We start from the raw sequence: 20,979 nt of genomic DNA on the forward strand, positions 1-20,979 counted from the left end.
GTAATATCTATTTTCTTCTTTTCAGTATGTCATTAAGATATGCTGCATCATATTTCCAATGAGGGAATGAAGTTTACATAATACCTTTGAATGAGTATTGATTCTATAACAATGGATAATTTTCCTGTTCTGGGGACGTAGTCTGAGAATAAGACTGCACTTAAAGAAGAAAAGCAACAAGAGTGATGAATACTTCATTTCATGTTTTAATTACACAGTTACATTGTTCAACACAGACAATAACCTGAATTAGAATGTTTTACAGCTTCACACATCCAACAGAGCGAACAGTTAAAGAGCAGTATTAGCAACAGGGAGGAAAGCATGCAAGAAATAAATACAAATCAGAATTAAATTCTTCTGGCACAGTTAACTTCATCTAAAAACGGCAACAGGACCTTCTTGAAGAGGGAAATAAAACAAAAGGAGAAATATCTTCAAAGCGCCAAACTTTCCTACAGAAACATGTTTTTTTCTGTAATAATGTATTGCACAATACAGTATAGAATGCTTCCTTACACATAAAAAAAAAAAAAAACATAAACCTTTTTTTCAATTTATGTAAAGGTAAAATCAGGACCATCCTGAGCCATGGCTTTGGGGAAAACAAGTGCTGTTTGCCACTTTAGCTTTCTACTGTAGCTATTCATCAGTGCCTGTTTCACAGGAAGGACGTGTCACCATCACATCGGATGAGCGTTGAAATTTCATTGGTAGAGTTACTGGTTGGGATAGGGAGAGACAAATGCCAACTTGCTAATATTTGCCTTTTTTCTAAACATGCGTTTTGCCCATATCATGTACATAGTTAAAGAAACAGAAAAGTGGCTGACGTAAAGTGTTCGGAGACCCCTTGGATGATATTCACAACAGCAGAGCCCTTATGCGTTTGCCATCTATGATATCTTCACAGAGAAAAGTATATGACACCTCGGCACAAATATCATTTGACTTAATGAAGCTTGTGCCCAGCGTAACAGAACGTGTCTTTTGTGTCCTGTCTAATGAAATCAGGAGGGAGAATTTCAGTGAGAGACAACTGGATCTGTCCTGTACAGACTGCAGCCTCATGTCCCACACAATCGACCATGTTGACATTCTCTAATGCCGGGAATTAGGACAAAAAAAACATAACCAAAGTGAAATCAGAAAAGAAAGTTGTAAGTTTTGGTTGCATTTTGGTAATTTATACATGGTCTGCTGGGTTTGGCTTTGTTATAGTTTATCTGAGGGCTTACTTGCAGACAAGGAGACACACGCAAAGCATTAAAGAGTTGAATGGAACTGTCATTATGATGTTTTGATGTGGGTAGTGTGCGCAAACGTGGTATTTTACTGCACAAAAGCTGTTGCTACATATTGTGAATTGATCTGCCACTATAGTCTGTCTGGGATGTTTCATTAAAGCTCTGAAAGTTTCAAGTAGTTTGTACAGAGACAAGAAGAAAAAGGTATGATTTTTCTTCTATGTTTTTTTTTACAAAAGCACACACACCACCAGTCACACGCACACAAACACACACACCATGCATTCTATTTTTTTTTTGTTTTTATCTCTGCAAGGCTTTGTAACTGTAAGAACAGGCAATCAGTAGGCTTTTCTAACAAAGTTGCTTCTATTATTTTACAGAAGCAGTATTCAATATGTAGACAACAAGCGCTTTGATTGCTTGAATAAAAATTCTACACATTTGAAACTCAGCGAGTTCATTAAACATGCTCTTCACTCTTGTGCCCTGATTGTGTGTATTTCAGACACTTTGGTTAACTGGTGTAGTGGAGCTCTAACCTTATTATTTATGGTCTGTCAATACACACTGTGTCAAAGCCTATTATGGCAATAGAGTACTTTGGTCTGTGCTTTTATTGGTTTTGGACAACAAATGACATGTCATGGTTGATTCTGTGTTCAGTTTGGTAGTATGCAAGCTTCACTGTACAGTACGTGTACCTACTACTAAATTCTGGCAGTATCAGTTTGGTTAGTGGGATGTGATCAAAACTATGGATCAAACAGCTGAGGTCTGGTGAGGATATACTTTTCTACATCATAAGTAATGGCAATTCCTTTCAACAATTTAGTTTTTATGATTTTCAGACAGAATTATAAGATCACGTTTGAATGTGCGCCACCATGTCTGCTCTCAGCCCAGCTTTTCAAAGTCCAGGTCAACCTCTCCTGGTGGTTAGCTGTATGGTCACAGGAGGTAGCTAGTGTGAACAATGGTCTGGGGTAGTAGTGGAGGAGCTAGACATCAGGGGGAACAGAGGAAATGACAGAAAAAGGCTGAGGTCAACACAAATGACATATTACAATGATCATAACATACATACATAAATGTTACACACAGAGGCAGGGGCACCTCATAGCTTATCCCATTTGAATTATGTGTCTCAGATAGTCCAAATAAATGATTCACTTCATCCATCTGTTGATGAACATTTCATTCCAAGTTTGGTCCAAGTGTGTATGAGGCCAACTTTGTAGCGTTTACAATGATCAAACATAAATTGGGGTGAGCATGGCTGCTACAGGCCTTCTTAAAGGCCTGGGGACTGTTTAGTATTCATGTGTTGAGCAGAGGCGAGCATAGTGCTGGAGCATGTTGGGAAGGCTGTGGGAAAGAAAATGTGACACTACTCTCTTGGCCTGGAAATAGATCTTTAGCTCATGCTCAACCTGCAGCTTTACAAATAAACAGTAATCTGTAAAAAATAAGAAAAGATTGGGTAACAAAATTATTTTTTAGGTTTACTTCAGTTTAACACGGGCATATCACTTAATCCTACATTAATGGCTCACCCTGTACCTTGGGGGAAACAAATACTCCTAACCTCACACACACTCTCACGCGCGCACACACACACACACACACACACACACACACACACACACACACACACACACACACACGCACACACACACAGGTTGATGAGAGAGAGAGAGGGTCACTACAGTGGCAGAAACAGAACACTTGACATGATATATCAAGTTTGACAATTCTTGAATATGGTGTGGATGAGCTAAATTTGAAACTGAGCCACGACTTTTTCCTTTTTTTTTCAAACCTTTGAATATATTTGGGATTTTCTTTGTCAATACACACTGTTGAGTCCCCTCCTGCAGGATATACACTGACCTTCGGTGAATGAAGCACATGACACAATTTTGAGTCCCAATTGCACCATTGTATACTAATTAGAAAAGATTAAAGTGAAACATAAAAGTATTTTCTTGGTGTAATACAATGTGTATTTTGAAATATTGTAAATTAAGATCTAATTCATTATTTAGAAGTCCTGTAGTGTCCATCCACCTTTGATCTGTTTTCATCCATTTTCAGCTATGCATTGTATGAAGCCACTTTACCGCTGTTACCAACAGTCCCCTCCGCTCAGGGCCACATGACACTTTGATTTGAGTACAAATTGAAATTGATTAAGTTGTGTGAGAGAAAAAAAAAGGTTGATAAATTTGAGAAATAAAAGGTACTTTGAAAAAATCATAATCTGGACATTAAACTTTAACGGTTTCTGTTATTTGGCAAACACATTTTTGGACCTCTTTAAATACTATGTACATTCACATTAAGTTACTGATGTTACTTTAAATATATTTATATGTATCTATATTATATGACACCCTATGGGCAGTTGCTGAGGTTCCATTCAGTAGCTGAATTCTCTTCATATTGCACCTCCGTCCTCTCACTGTCTTACAATGCGAGCAATACAAAATATTCTACAAGAGGGGTTTCATCTCATTAATATAGATACAACAAATCAAACAATAAGTACAATGCTGGGCTTCCTCTCATAAGCGACTGTCCTCCTTGGTCTGACCTCACTGCTCAGCCCAAACTTAAAGGAGGAAAATTAAAGGAAACAAAACCAAAACAAAGTCCATCTTTCTGGATATACACAAGGGCGGCACATGTGGACATCGGCGACAAGAGACATTATTGAAATTTGAAAGAGGAACAATATCTACAAGCAGGTTCCGAACCCTTCCCACGAGACTGCTCCGCGGCTCTGTCCGAAGGGGCAGACTTGAGTCAAGTCATTGGGGAAGAGCACTAGAAGGGAGGTGTGGGGTGAGGGGAGGTAGAAAGAGAGAGGAGAACCAAGTCTACACCGCCCTTCACAAGGCTCTTTTTTTATCTGTTTGTCATGCTTTGGAAAAGGAGAGAGTGAATGTAAAGGTAACATCAATTCCTTGAAATATCCCCTTGTTGTGGAGCTTTACAAAACGTCATAGTATGCAATGTCTTCTTGGACAATGTTTTCAAGCTTGTTTTGAGGTTTTTGGCAGCTCCTTTGCCATTTATGTATCATCATCTCCGCCGTGTAGCTTTTACTTTCCTCTTTTTTCCTCACTGTCCTCTGGTACCATTCACTAAAACAAAAACAAAATCACACTGTGGCAGGGTTTCCATCCATTTCATGAAGTCTTTCTTGTAGGCAAGTTCACAGCATTGTCCTTATTCACTAGTCTGGGCCATCACTGAGGAATCACTGTAGTTTTGTGCAGACTACAGGAGGCAGCTGCAGGTCACAGGTTGTTTTTTTTTAAGTTTGACTATCTCAGGGTCCCGTTCTGCAGCTTCTCTGCAGCCTGGTCCTCTCAGGGTTGGCTTATCTGCTGAGGAGGTGATGTTGCTTTGCGTTTGGTTATAAGATGAGTGCTTCTCCTTATCGCTTACTTACTCACTTTGGCAGTGTAATACAAAGGTTTGGATCATGTTATTTTTCATTCATCTTTGAATTCATTTGGGTTCACAATGGTGCAGAGAGGTGAGTCCGGTGTAGATTTTCTTGGCTCGCTAGCAAGGTAGGTAGCAGTTTAAAATTAATTCATTTTCATATCATTATTATCGTTATTATCATCATCCGCATCATCACCACTACTATTCTTTAATTAGAATATTTGGACTTGTCTTTATTTTCCCTTAAAGCCAGAAAGAAACATTTCATAAATACTAAGGTGTGTTTATGAGGAATTAATCGCGTCACAGGTTTTTCCCTTTCCCTCATCCGTTTGAAAAAAAAGTATATTTTGTCCTTGCCTGTCCCCATTAGGACACTGTAAATTAAGTGCCACATCAGTGAATGCACTCGCATTGGTGCTAAATTAAAGGGAAATCCAATACAAGTGCTATTCAGCCTAGTCATCCCCCATCACTGTTGCCTACCACATCCCTGTCTTGTGTCCTCATGCAGACAGTATTTAACGTGCCTACATTACTGAGGACACATCTTCAAGTCAAAGCTCATGTTTTCAGCAAAACACATGTGACATGTTTCTGTGACTGAACACAGAGATAGGACACATGTTTTATGCTTTCCACTACACTGAGCCCCAGGCAGGAATCTTTGTATTTGTGGCTGTGATTGTAAAGGAGACAAAGACAGAACAAGTATTTTTGGGGGAGGGTGACCAGTTGAGTCAGTCTATCATCAGGTAGTGAGAAGATTTTCATAAGAGCTTAGGATAAGAGGGAAATAAGGACTGAAATATGGGAAGGAGGAAAGGGAGCAGTGTGCAATGAAGATTCCTCAGTTTGGTTTTGTGTTGAGTGTGGGCACCGTCGCATCAGTATGCAGGGAAGGGACAAGGTTCCGACGTCAGCGAGAGGTGGCCTCCAGTAAGGCGGGGGTAGCTGGAGTTGTGGAGCGAGAGGCACTGCTGGAACTGCTCTCCTTGGGGCTGACAGAGACACTTCCACTGCCGCTGCCAGCCCCTCCCGCAATACTGCTCTGGCCTGCCAAGGACAAGGCTCCTGGAGGAGTGCTCTCCGAGTGGGTGGGGGGCGCACCGGAGGACGCTGAGGAAGGGGGGCCTAGAGGGACACTGCTGCCCCCTGGCATCCCCTGCAGGCCTTGACCACAGACATGGTGGTGCTTCTCCCAGTCTTTGTGTTGGCAGAAGGAGCCGCAGTAGCGAGCCGTGTTGCAGCCGCTGCATGTCTCACTGGCTTTCCTCCCACAATTCCAGCAGCTCTGTTGAGACAGTGGGGAGAGAGTGGGTTGATAAAAATAAGTCTCTTTTTTGTCCCAGGAAAGTCTTCTCTTTCTTACATGAATATATTATTGAACCTAACATAAGTATTTTTTTTATAAACTTTTACAATATTAGCCTGATCACAATTTGTTACTCTTTGGACAAGGATTTGATTTGAAAGCTTTAAGTCCTGGTCCAAGGCCATTGGTTTGTGTTACCAGCAGGTGGTGGTCAACTGCTCAGTAATGACCTCAGCCTGGCACTCTGCTCCAACCATCTGGGTCCGTCTGCTTTTATTCACACAGACAACTGGATTGCTTCTACTAATAATGATGACAACATGACCAAGAGCAGCCAGCTGTATGGATTACACATTACAGCATAACTTGGAGGCTAAGGGGGACAAAGTGAAGGGTGATGGATGGAGAAAACGAGCATTGAAGAGTGATAGACAGAGTGAGGTATTAGAGAACAAGTGAGAGGAGAATTAAGCAACATGTTGTGGGGGGTCTGTGATACTCACTTCACTGGAGTCCTCCTGCTGGTTGATTACTGTTAGTGCCTCCTCAGAGGCTTGTCTCTTAGCCTCGGCCAGCGCCCTCTCCATTTTAGAGCGTTCTACTGAAATCATCTCATGGGCTTTCCTCTCAGCGTCTGACACTGCCTTCTGCAGCTCTGACATTGCCTGTCGCTTAACCTCATTCACTGCCTCCTCTGAGAAAAAAAAAGAGAGAGAGGTGTTAGTGCTGACGACCATCGTCCCGTCCTGCTTTGACATCCTTTGAGGCTCTTTAAGCTGCCATCTTGTTGTATCTCAGCGAACAGATGTACATCATCCAAGATTTAAAACTTTCTGCTAGAAAAGGGAAACAGCCAGACTTCAATAATTAATTAAAACACGTCTAGCCACAATAATTTCCAGTGCTGACAACAACAGATGTCTCCAAAGTTCTGTCTATAACTTGGTTGTTCAAACAACATCCTGGGATTCCCTGTTTGCCTGATTGTCATCTTGTCAGAAGAAGAATTTTAATAGAATTTGTAAGACAGATTTCACAGTGAAGAGAGAATAATTTCTCCACCGGTCGCCATCCGTATCCCCACTGCAGGGCTTCCTACGATGTAGATTTTATCATGGGGCCGTTTGTTCTTCCAGCAGAAGCACAAACTGTATGAGTGAGGAGGCCGTGTTTTTACAACAGACAGGTGTGTAGACTCTTTTCCAGATGGTAGTCAAAAAATAGAAACTTCCCGCAGTCTCCTCTCAGTAAGAGGCAGAAGTGATTACATTTTGCCATCTTTCATTATTGGCCTCACGGTGCACAACATATGTACAGTGCATGTTTTCTTGTTGATTTATAAATCACTTGAGATACAGGTTTCCAAATACACGTGTATACCACATAAAATGCTAATGTATTATCTTGTGATCACAACGACATGAATTCCTCTAAAATGTCAATTTTGTCTGCAATCAGATTTTTTTTCCAGAGAAAATGACTTTTAACCTCCTGCTCCATCTCTTCCAGATATGGATAGTTGACGCACTAAGACACACATATCACACATAGCTATCCAGGTGTGTCAGGCCAACCAAGTAGGAGGTGAGACTGACACTGTTCTCTCCACTGCTCCCTATTTCCTCCAGTCAATGTTTGTTTGAGTGGGAACTCATCAATAACTGTCACTTTTCCTTGCCGCTCCACTCAAACTACTGTGCAAAAAGATAGGCGGCGGAGGGAGCCTTATCCAACACTTTGCTGTGTATGTGCACATGGCTGCATGTGTATGTATGTCTGAGTGCTTGTGTGCATGTCTGAGCTTGATTCCTATGCTAAAAAGTTAATATTCTATCAATCCTGTCAACATACAGTCACACTCAGACACATGTCTTAGTGGTTTCCTTCATTCCATCATTCCCTCTCTACCTTTATCCTTCATTTCATTTCTGCTCCTTTTTCTTCTTATACCCCTCCTCCTCTTCTTTCTTCTCTTCGTTGCAAAACACTATCTGCATTATCCCGAGTTTCTCAATTATCTGGCCTAATGCATGCACAACTAAGATTAGTTTGCAAATTTAATTAATTCTTATCAAGGAGACTGCATAGCAGATGCTGGGGCAATTAGCACTTAATGGAAAACACGGGGACAGCAATATTAACGTTTTAATTCCACAGGGATTTGGCAAGTCCCTGAGACGTGTTATTCCTGCCTGCTTTTTCACACTTCAGATCTTATTTTTCAAAGGCACTGCAGTCTCTCAACCTGAACCAGACCAGAGAATACGTGTCTGGTTTTAATTAAAAGCAAGAGGTGCTGCAGCTACATCAGGCAGACTACCTGGCTGCTGAGATAGAGGTGACACATGCTCACACACACACACACACACACACACACACACACACACACACACACAGACACACACACACACACACACACACACACACACACACACACACACACACACACACACCAAGGTGAGATGCTGGGAGAAAGATATGTTTCTCACCCTGCCTGTTTTGGAGGTGCTTTAGTGCTGGGGAGAGCGGGATGCTTGTAGTACCTGTATGAAAAACAACTGCAATTAAAAGAGCTTTTTCTGCTGGTGAAAATGCAGCACGGTATTTTGCCGACAGCAGCAGCCAGCATATTTGCTCTGCAGGATATTGGAGTATGACTGCAACACAATAGTGCTGGGACTGGGGTGGAACAAGGGCTGAGCCAGATGACTCCTGGGATGGGCTCTATCTAACATGCAGTGTACAAGAAGGCCTATGCAATGCAACACCCCCGCCTGCTTCCCTTTGGCCTCAAACTGGGCCAAAAAATAATAACCATGGTCAAGATTATTTTGTCTGTATATCTAAATGTCTGTATTTGATTTACTTCAGTAATACATTACTTAACTGTGCATGAGGCTAGAAAACAAGCACAATAAAGTGTCTGTGTTTCTCAGGTCAATAGAGACCAGTTAAACTCTAATCTGTGGTGTGCTGCCACAACCTGCTTTGGGCCAGGTGACTGCATTTTCCCTGCAGCTGTAACTGCAGGGGCCTTTCATAGTGGTGACAGATGGAGAGCATTTAGCCCTAATGACACAGAGGGCCTCCAAGCCTCTGCCCTGATGGACCTACGGCTGTAAGGCCTCTGCTCTGTCTGTCTCTGTGGCCAGGGTGAGGGCCGTGAAGACTGATGACGCTGACTGTGTGTGTTTTGTTAGTCTGTGTGAGGTCAATCATGAAGACAATAGAGAGAAGGGGATGCTTGGCTCTTACCAGCTTTCCTCCAGATTTCTTCTGGCAGGTATCCTGAGGGAGGCCTGTGTAAGAAGTCTCTGTGGATCTCTGAAACACACAAGCAGGAGCACATTCAGTCTCAATTACACACACACACACACACACACACACACACACACACACACACACACACACACACACACACACACACACAGGTCTTTCCAATTCTTTTTTTTGGACCAATACACACGATACGTGTGGCATTATCAGTAAATAAGCTGTTGTCAATTTACTAAATTCTTAAGAATTTGTTTTTCTATTCTAATTACTGGGAAGCAATGAGAATATGAGAGTTAGATGTGAATACAAGTCTTGATTATGAATGACGTGCCGGTAGCATAAGGGTGCAGTAAGTTAGTTAAAGATCCAGGATGTTGCAACCAGATTTGTATTGCCTCGCAGTATGACCTTACATTTGTCCATTTGCAGAAGAATGAGATAATCTAAGTTACTTGTTGTGTCTAAATTGATAAATTTAAACATTTTCAGCATTTTAAAAAAGCCCTACCTTGCTGTGAGTGTTTTGTTTTACCAAGCATACCCTGTGTGCATTTGTCTACCTGTCTGTCTGCCTGTCTGCCTTTCAGCAGTCGAGGAAGTTCCTATGGGCAGTGACTCGCTGCTGCTAGCTGTGTTGGAGGAGGAGTTGTGGTGAGGAGTAGGAGGAGGAAGAGGAGGAGGAAGGCAGTGCTGTCCGTTGCTCCCACCTTTTTTCATCTCCTCCACGTCGCTGTAGCGCCGAATCCAGTGATTCATCTCTTCCCGGTCAGCTTCCTGGCAGCGGCGCAGCACCGTCAGAGAGCGGCGCGTCTTCTCCACCATATCCATGATGCAGTTCAGGAGCTGCAACGTTACAGGGTTGAGGATGAGTTAAACAGTGACTTTGTGATGAATCAACAGGAGACATTCAATAGTGCAATATTAAACAATTAGTTTTAAATGTAAATCTTTATGACTCAAACACATGACCAGGACAGTTCCCAAGAAAAGTAGAAAATAAACTTGATAATCTTCACAATACAGTAGTAGAGTTCTTTTTTAAATGAACCGAAATTGATAAATCCATTTGTACGCAATTCTGTGTTTCTGTCGCGGCCTTGTGTGCTTGTCAGTTAATTTCAATGTCTAAGAGCATTACAACAGCGATAATGTAACAGCTGGGCTGCTGATACAAAAGTTGAGCCAATTCCTTCCACCCTTCTGCTCCGTTCCCTGCCAACTCAACAGATTTCCACTCTTTTCTCCCCCCCACCTCTGTTGTAAACAGTGTCACTTTTTTCCACGGTGTCCAGTGTTTCCAGAGCCAGCCCGGTCTGCTAAATGGGTTTAGCATGGTTGACATTCAATCCATATCATTATTCCCATTCATCTTTCCCTGCCTTCTTTCCCCTGACTCTCCGCCCCCTCCCTCCCCTCTGAGTTAGCTATATTTATTTCAGTGAAGTGTTTCTAATTTGGCAGGGGTCCAGGCCTGGCCGGTTCTCTCCATGACTGCAGCTCTTGTCTCAGCTGCTCTCCCCAGCTGGAGCTGCGCTCTACTGGGTCCTGAGCTCCATCTGGGGCCCTGTTTCTGTGTGTGCGTGTCTGTCTGTGCGTGTCTGTGTGTCTAGTCAACGTGATTTTGTCTTCATGGAGTTGGGTGCCTCGAAGCCAGATAGGTGTCTGTTTGTTGTTAATTCAGCACACTGACACAGACCTCTTATTGTCAGATGTCCGTCAACTGCACACTCTGATGGGGTTGAGGTTTTTCTGTCTGTCAACAGTTCCCGTTTCACTAAAATTAACTTAAATCACCTGCTTTATTTCCCACTGCTCCACAATGTTTATGAATAAAACGAAGAGGTGGTCAGCTTTAAACTCGGCCACCATGCTGATACTTACATTATCTAGGTGCTTCCATTCCTCTGCCCACTCTCGATCTGTAAGACGATGGTCAATCACCTCCTCTTGGCGTGCTCCATGTACTGCTAAAAGACAAACAGATGGGTGAGATTCTGCACATACACACAATTCTGTATTATGCCTCCAAGCAGCAAAACACTCCAGTGCAGGGTGGATACTTAACTAGCTATGTTCATCTTTGACTAACTCTATATCCAGTCCATACTAATAAACAATATTAATCCTGAAAATGTTTCCATTTTCTGCCCATATTTGTGTTGGAGCAGATGACACTTCATTAATATCTTGTGATGGGTGCGATGGACTTTTTCCTCTTCTCCTCTACTTTGTTATTGTTTTATTGTATTTTTCTTTATTAATCGTCAAGTTAGTTACCAAAGTTGCATTTTAAAATAAAATAAAAGTCTGTCATGTGCCTATGCTATTACCTCGTATCTAATCAGTAAGACAACTTGGCGAAGAATTCTTTTTTTGGGAAAGCAGGAGGAAGGCATATATGGTTGCCACAGTTGTAGTCGCATATAAGCATGTATGGATGTGGTCTTTATATAGAAGCACTGCCACAAGGATTATCACACTAGACTGACAACTGGCCTTTGTTCTCTACGACAGCCCACAGCCCACATACATATATACCAGTCTATCATCTGACCATATAACTGAGGACCGTAGATCTATGGATGTATCTGACAATGTAAATGCAGTCGTCCTACCTGTCGGCCGGAGCCTGTCCCGGGTGTCGCGGTGTTCATTGTGTCTGTAAGCGTCTCTGTACTGGTGCGCCAGGGCCATGTCTTCTAAGCGATAGTGTTGGGGTCCCACTTGGGGGTTGGGTGGGTGGGGCAGGCCGTTGGGAGGGTGTGTGGGGAGGCCGTTGGCTGGTGGGTGAGCAGGAAGACCCGTGCTGGGGCTGAAGCGTTGACTCGGGCTGATGGTGCACGGCCTCTTGGCCATGTGCTCCGGGTGCAACCCATCTCTCTCTGAGCTGTCTTTGGTCCTGTAGAGGAGGACAGAGGAGTTGGTTAAAACAATAGTGAATGTTAAAACATTCAGTAATCATATGTAGTATATGGCATCATGGCTTACCATGATACTATATCATTTTGCGTTTTTAATAATGAGCAGTTTGTAGGAGCTTCTACGACTGATATATTTAAGAATATTAAGTCAGGCAGTAGATAATGTCAGCACTACGGAATTATTAGAATACAGTATCAGAAAGTAGACCCCGAGCCAACTGCTATGTTAATTCATGAAACATCCAGAATTCAAAAACATGGGATTAAAGTTGTACTGTTTAATCACAGGCTAAGGCCTGCAGTGCAGGGGGATGTTATGTGGTGTATTATGATCGACAACAACAACAGATCTTTGTTGTAAAATCCAGTGTTTATTTGCCCATATGCAATGCCCCTGCACAGGCAGACTGTATCTCTTAAGCTCCGTTTCCTACTACCACATGTACCCTTATTCCACAAATGTCAAACCAAGAATCCATTCAGCTGCTTCAGATGAACTCTGGGCCACTCCAAAATTGTGTTGATGCTAGCATGACTACCCTCATTAGTAAAACAAATCTGCCACTTCATGGCTCATTTCTCACCTCACTTGTGTTCAGAAACAGATTTGTGACACCATATTAAAGTCTGAAGAGAGAGAAATAACTTTTGTGCTGGCTACTTCATCTTTCTCCAGCTAGTCTATGGCCTTGCCAGACCACAATGAGTAATGTGAAAACCGTGCGATGGCTTTGCCAGGCTAAATATGCATTCCCAGTGTTTTACTTCATAGTTCAGGAAAACATACCCAAGCAAAGACCAGAATGCCCTTGAAATCAGATCAAGGGGCAAACAATTGCCCTGAGTAAAAATATGTCAAAGATTTTCATGATGTCTGATTGGTTGTGTTTGAGTTTGAGTTTGTCATAAACTGTCAGAACAATGTGTCTAGCAACATCTCCCACATGGTGTATGCAAACACACACACACGCACGCACGCACGCACGCACGCGCGCGCCCACACACACATGCACACACACACACACACACACACACACACATATCCCTGCTGAGTTACAGTAAGGCAATGCTCCTCCAAACAAAGCTTTTGCACAGCTGTACGCCATATGTATCAAACAAAGCCAAGTCCAACTGTACACTCTGAGTCTCAAACTCTTAATCTGAATAAGTATTTTTCCCTCCCACCCTTCTCTCTGTCTTAAGGGGCAATGTGGGCTGGACACTGTGTGTTTGACAGATGTTTAGTGGAACTCATTTGTGTCTGTGTGTACTTTTAGTGAGCGTGTGTGTATGTGTGTGTGTGTATGTGTGTGTGTGTGTGTGTGTGTGTGTGTGTGTGTGTGTGTGTGTGTGTGTGTGTGTGTGTGTGTGTGTGTGAGAGAGAGGCTGTTTTTTCAAGCCATCTGGACAGTTTAAATGGGAGTGTTGATATTAATCTGTTTAGCTGGATGGCAATAGCCAGGCATTCCGATGCAAATCACTCTTTTATCATCCAGGGGATCACAGACAAATAAATGCAACGCTGCCCTATGTAGATGCAGTGTTTATGCATTTGTGTGCAGTGTGCTCAGTTATCCATGTGTATATTTGTGTACGTCTGCTATACTCATCCCTGGCTCTATCTGACAACTCAGAGGAAAAGCTGGCACGATGTAGGCCCTGCTCCAGCCTGAACCGCCCTCCCCCTCCTCCACCGAACCTCTCCTGCTGTGTATAAACCACAGGTCAGGAGGCGGAGGTGTGCGGATTACAGTGGGATTGCACAGCTCCAACCCCTAGTACCATCTAAACCACCACCGCCCACCTCTCCACACCCCACTCAGGATGTGCTCAGTGTTACGGTCAGCACATCACCATCTGGACACATCCCTGACATATGGACAGCTGCTGGGAGCCCGTAGGGCCGGCAGCCGCAGAGAGAGAGAGAGAGAGAGAGAGAGAGAAAGAGAGAGAGAGAGAGAGAGAGAGAGAGAGAGAGAGAGAGATGAAGAAATTATCAGAAAAGAAAAAGGAGTATAGAAAAGAGAAATGCCAGCTAATAATGTCCTATGGATAAATGTTGGTCAATTGCAAACCATAGCTTTACTGTTGATCTTTCTGTCCGTCTTTGTTGTGCTGAGGACATTTACTGTACTTAACTCCCTCTTCTCTTCTGTATGTGTGTCTCTCTTTCTTTTCCTACAGTGCATTTATCTCACCCCTCCCTCTCAGACAGCTGGCAGAGCCAGCCTGGCATTGGGTTTGTCCAGACTTCCGCCTCCTGCACAGAGGATTTAAAGCCTTAACTTGGCATTCTGAAATACTCTGAAATAATTCATCTACAGTGTGTGTGTAAGAAAGAGAAAGAGAGAGAGAGAGAGAGAGAGAGAAAGAGAGAGAGAGAGAGAGAGAGAGAGAGAGAAATAGTCTGCCTATGTATATGCGTTCTTGTGTTATTTGGAGTTGTGCTACCTGTCAGGGGTCCTTCTTTTGCCGTGCTCATTCATCTCCAGCATGATCTCGGAGGAGTCGAGGGGCGAACTAGCATTGGCGTCCAGGAGGAGCTGCTCGTGTTGGGCCAGATACTGAGCTGGAGTCTGCTTGGCCAACCTGGCACAGTGGAGCAACTCTCTCTGCAGCAGGGGCAGGTTTGCCTTCAGTGGTAAAGAGAGGGAAGACAGACATGATTGGATTAGGAATAAAATAAACTGTTGCAGGAAGGTAATAGATTTATTGAGCTGATGTAAATGTAAAGGGTGTTAAGTGGACAAGAAGTGAGCTAGAGGCTCATGGTGGAATGACAGATAGATGTGGTGAGATAAAAATAATGCCAGATTAGGGCAAGAATAAAAACAAAGTAATAGATGAAGAGACAGGAGGAGATAAGACAATGCCCTTGACACCTTTCTCTGCCATGTCTCTCTCTCTCTCTTTCTCTTTCTTTCTCTCTCTCTTGCTCTTGCTCGCTCTCTGAGTGAGCTGATGTGTATGTTGTGTATGTGTGTGTGAGTGTCAATGCTGTCAAATAGCTCTCTCAGACCTGTTTGATTGATATAACACAGCCATTGCTGCAATGTCCCAGATGTGGAGGATCATCGCTTGCCAGTAGGTCACACACACAACACTTTTAACGAGCATTCACAAGCACAGCCAACCATTTGCTAGCACTACAAGCACAGTTAATACAGTATCACACACCTACAGGTTTCCAATCAAAACAAGGTTTCCCTGTGCGCCTCTCAGTGAACCCTTTCTGCTTGGAGGCAGACAGGGAAGGAGCACATAGGTAAGGTATACACAGAGGTGTCAAAAGTATTCACATTCATTACTCAAGTAGAAGTATAGATACTAGGGTTTAAAAATACTTCTGTAAAAGTTGAAGTATCAACTCAAGCTTTTTACTTAAGTAAAAGTACTGGTTTAAAAACTACTTAAAAGTATAAAAGTAATGTAAGGGGAATGTTTTTTTTCCATTAAGGACAAACTCTTAAGCCGCGTCTCAGGGGCCTATAGTGCACTACCCCACCTCCCCCCAAAACAATCATTTTTATAAAGGCCATAATGACTATAATGTTTTAAAATGTTATGTTGAAAAAAGTGGGATGCACTAGGCTACCCGTTTCAGCTGCATATATGCCCATTTAAAATGATCACATTTTATTACAATGCAAATACATTAAAGTACCATATGTGTACTACTGAGCATTAACATGCATTTCATGGAGCGGAAGACATGATAACTAGTTGCCTATAAGTATTGTAATAGTGCAAAATAGGCGGCGGCGGCGACTCCGACACAAACACTCAAAGCTGTGGTTCTCAAACTTTTTCTGTAAATAACATAATTGTGTGACTCATCTGTGCTTTTATAAATAACAGAATAAAGAAAATTGCAATCACTTTCAAGTAAATCAGATTGCCCCATCAGACAATGTTTTGTGTAAGTTCTATCTGTGCAAAAAAATTACTCATATTTAGTTACTACTAAATAGCTCATTGTGGAAAACAATAAGCTTTTAATTTTTTTTGCCAAACAAAACAGAATGAGTGCAGATATGTGAGCCATCAGGTTGTATCAGTATTAGTGGCTGCAGTGAACTGCTTTCCTCGACACATATGTTATAAACGGGGTTGTAGATTTGATACGGCCTCTCTCAATTCATGCTCAATATTGAGCTTAGATCTGTTTTTTTACTTTGAGAAACGCAACAGCAAGAAAAGACGAGCTCACTGAGCTCACGGCGTCGCGTCAAATCGCGCATGCGCAAGCATAACCTGTTAGCGGGTACCGTAACCATTTACCCGAAAGTACAGGCATTTGTTCATGGATTTATTAATGACTTAGTTTTATATCCGTGTACTTTGTACTTTTGTAATATGTGAAGCCAGCAGCTCATTGTTGGTAGAAGACACGAGCACCGTGGCTCGTTTCACCTGGAGCAGGAGAGCTGCTCCGGGTTCAGAGAGCTGCTCCGGTGCGAGGAGAACTCCGGTTGCTCCTCACATGAGAGCTGCTGTTGCATCTTCACCCTGGGAGCGTTTAAAACGCAGATATAGCGGTCTACTTTTCACGCGACATATTTTTCTACGCTCCTGTCCGCTGGTGTGTGTGCTCAGCGCTCACCTGTGTGCGCGCGCACGTATCTGTGGGCAACGGGGCGGAGAGGTTTTTTGGGTGTGTGTGTTTTTGAATCTTACATCAAATCTGTGCACAAGTATTTACCTTCAGGAAGGGAATGACGAACGGCCTCAGAGGGAAGTTGGTGGCCTCGTGAAGTTTGGAGTGAAACTCTTCGATGGTGAGAGTGGAGTTCTGCCCAAGACAACAGGGAGTTAGACAAAGAATCGCTAAGAGACACACTTTTATAACACTCTCTTTCGAAGTCCTGAAAGATGAGGTTTAATAAATAATATTTGTCTTATCTTGTTTGTATCTAGTTTGTATCTTGTATCACATGAGAACAAGATCAAGTTGCGAGCACATTTTTTATTTTTTTACTTTCGGGACTTGAAGGGGATCGTACTTTCTGATTGTTGCACAATTTACAATATGTAAAATTCCCTGCATCACAATATTTAACTATCATCAGGTATAATACGTAGACACAAAGTTAAATAACGTCTGGATGAATGAATGGATATAGAGTAGTGTTGTTGGAAAGATTCCTTACAATACTTCAGCAGTCTATAATCATGACTTACCACCAGCCCCAGCACAAGGCTGCGTACTCTCTCCCCAATCTCAGGCGATATGTCGTTGCCAAACTGCTGCAGCGTGGTCAGGAAGCGCTTCAGTTTGCAGAGTTGTCGGGCACCACAAGCTGGCGGGAGCTGCTGGTTGGAAAGCGAGGCCGTCGACGACATTGCCGGCCCATTACTGAAGCCGTTGGGAGTGGACGGAGCACCGTTCAGCGATGTAGGAGAGTGGCTGCTCCCATTCAGCACTGCAGATGAACAGACAGAAGGAAGAGACAACGTGAATTGGGTCAGTAGTTTTGGAGAGGCCTGGGGGGTATCTGACAGATCTGGGGGCGTGATGTGGGCAGAAGCACTTATTTCCTGCTGATAGAGAAGTGTGTGGTTAAGATTAAATATAAGTAAGGCACACAATAGACTCTAATTTGACACCATGCCTGCAGCATATAATGCACATTGTGACTTCGGTGGTGCAATTTTCTGCCAGTTTGGCTGAGCGCTGTCAGTGTGTGTGTTAGCTTCAGCTGTCTCACAAGTGGCACCATCTGACCCTCTCATCTCCCCCTGTATCAATCTATTTCACCCTCTCCCCCTCACTCACTTACTAGAACACAACTATAAGAGGAACTTGTTAAAGAGGGGCCAAAAATAGTCCTGTGGCCTGTGTTACTTTTATTCCAATAGCAGGTGTGTAGCTAAATCTGGCCCTACACATGTCCACCAGCTGAAAGTAGATTTGCAGCTTTAAGGTTCAGAATAGCATCAGCATTCATACACATATATAATCACTCATGTATTCCTTGCAATACCGGCACAAACAAACTCACAAATAGCTCGCAAACACACGTTTGAACTTTCCCCTGTTTTCATATTTTCATACTCTAGTCGGATAAAATTGCATGCAGAGTACATTTAATTGTGATTTAAGTGTCAGAACATAAAGTTATTTTATGAAATGCTCAAATCCAGTCTTGTCAGTGTGTCATTAAAAAAATGTATGTACATCATATCTGTGTTTGAATAACTAATGATGACAAAATATAACATCTTTTTTTCTTAGATTAAACAAATAGTGTAGCCTGTGTATGAAATGCAGAGTTAAAGGATTGTTTTTCATTATAGCAGCATATGCAAGCACTTACACTCAGCACGACATCCAAACTATAATTTAATAACCGCTGCAGTAACTTCATCTTTTCAAAATATATTCAGGACTCTGCAGTTAGCCATTGTGTAATGTAACACGACTACATCTTGTACACATTCTTCAAAACAAGACTATATGTACAGTTTAGTGTTCAGTAGTCTAGTTCCTGTGGCTCCTTTGAGGCATGCTTGCTGTTCTAATCTGTGGGTCGAGGGCCTGAACACATATGGACTAACCCATGTGATCCCAACAGGCAGCACTTGTGTTCTGATTTTAGAGAGAGGTGCAAGGAGAGAGCTACACTGCTGACCGTCCGCCACAACAGGTGAAACAACATGGCCTGTCAATGCTATATAGGGAAGAAAATAGTCTACACACTGCTACGCCGCCCAACCAGCTGGTAAACAACATGGACACGAATGCACACACAATGCCACAGCCGCACTCGCACATGCGCTCACCCTTGTCCCACTAGCAAGGGCATTCTGCACACCAAAAGACAAACACACACACACACACACACACACACACACACACACACACACACACACACACACACACACACACACACACACTCAAATAGATGCTTGCAACACACACCTGACACCCAAGTGACACTTGTTCACCAGAACAGGGAAGAAACACATATTTGAGATTTCTCTCCCTTTACACAAGCATATGAAGTGTCCATGACAGTTGAGCTCGGAGGGACAAGTGGCCATGTTGTCAATTGTAGATGCCTTGAAGTTGCAGAAGCTTATTTATTTGTGTAATTTATAACAGACTGATCGGTAAATAATTTTATTTTAACATGTAGCAGGTCTTAACAACACGCTGACACATCATCAGTGAAATCCTACTGTCACAAGAATAAACTACATATTACTCCTACAAATTTTTTCGGGGGCAGTGGATAGTTACAAATTGACATGAAACAAAAGAGAAAGAGAGACCGGGTATTTGATGCATCTTAACCTCTCGGCCACTGGTTGCCCTAATTTATAGTAAAGTTTTGATTTGGAGGCCAAATGGCATTTGAACTACAAATTACAAAATATATGACTCGATGGGCATGTCAGATCTATAGAGAATTTGCAATGAACCAGCTCACATGTCTATGGCTGTCTTCTCCAGTGCTTACTGTGAAATGAAGAGGCTGTTCAGCACGCCGAGCAGCTCACTGTTTTTCTCACACCTGCCTGTTTAATTGCTTGCTGACATGATGCCTCACAAACGGAAGTCAAGTCAAAGAAAACATAAATCTCACAGTACATAAACTGTGGGTCTTGTACAGCTAAATAGTTTCAGGTTAGGATTTTTAAACTAAAATAATAGAAAGGGTCCTTACTTGATTTACTGGTAGCCGGGGTGAATGAAGCATTGCGATTGGTTGCTTGGCTGACAGCCGGGGGTGGAGGAGGCATGGTGGGTGGGGTGGACCTGGGCTGGGTTTTCACATCCGCAGGTGAATCTGGCATTGTTCCAAACGTCTGCACTCTGCTACCTGTGATTTGAAAGAAGAAGAAAAAAAAACAAGAAGGTCATCAAGATGGAGCTCCAGAATGAGTAAAAAACATACTTTCAGTGGAGTGGAGATAGCTGGTTAAGGAGGAGACCACTGACATTTTCACCTGGGAAGCATCGTTTGTTTCCTGAACCCATAAGAGACCAAATAAATCAATGCAGGGAGTGGAAATGAATCCAAACTTGTATTGTGTCTCTCTTGTTGGAGATTCATGGGCCTGGGAGACATACAGTAACACCTGCTCACTCGCTCAGCTGCTGCTGCTGACTGAGAGCCTCCCCTCCCCCCATCTCTTCCCTCTCTCCCTTTCTCTGACATCCCAATCAGTGCCCCTGCACTGTAACCTCCAACCCCCAGACACACACACATATATTCACATGCACACACTCCTCACTCCTCTCCGCCTGTCCCCTCTCGTCCCCTAGTTCAGACAGCCGGCTTGACAGCCAGTGACAAGTGCAGCTGGATCTGCTGCTGTCCATCACTGGACTTTCAGCAGAGCTCCGTCCTGCGACCAGAAGTCTCACTGTCCTCTGCCAGCACCCTGCCAGCACCAAACAAGGCAAGACCAGGCTCTGGAGGGTAAAGGGAATGGATGGTACGACAAGGGACATGAGAAGAAAACATGACACGCGGTGGATGTTCCACACGTGTGTGAAGACTGTTGCTTTACGCTCTGTATTCGTGGCAAAGAGCCTTCAACAAAAACACCGTCATGCACACAACTGCATACACGAGTCAGACTATGTATATATATATATATATATATATATATATATATATATATATATATATATATATATATATATAATGAATAAATAAACAGCAGGTCTGTTTTTTAGTGCTTTATCTGTGGCATGTTGACTGTCTTTTCGTCTATGCGTCCGTCTGTCACTGCAGCTGCTGGAACCAGA

General features: G+C 42.9%; 1 protein-coding gene across 1 annotated transcript; it reads right to left on the reverse strand.

Moving 5' to 3' along the window:
* Window positions 1-5,625: 5,625 nt before the first annotated feature.
* On the reverse strand, window positions 5,626-20,018 carry cbfa2t3 (CBFA2/RUNX1 partner transcriptional co-repressor 3; the record flags this gene model as incomplete). The annotated part of the gene is made up of 10 exons (XM_079217057.1): window positions 5,626-6,000; window positions 6,525-6,715; window positions 9,277-9,345; window positions 9,951-10,140; window positions 11,179-11,264; window positions 11,913-12,196; window positions 14,670-14,851; window positions 16,921-17,010; window positions 17,400-17,641; window positions 19,898-20,018. 10 exons carry the CDS (start codon window positions 20,016-20,018, stop codon window positions 5,626-5,628), a joined length of 1,830 nt encoding a protein of 609 aa, XP_079073183.1.
* Window positions 20,019-20,979: the final 961 nt, after the last annotated feature.

The sequence above is a fragment of the Taurulus bubalis genome (genome assembly GCF_910589615.1).
Source record: "Taurulus bubalis genome assembly, chromosome: 4".
NCBI classification, from domain to species: Eukaryota; Metazoa; Chordata; class Actinopteri; order Perciformes; family Cottidae; genus Taurulus; species Taurulus bubalis.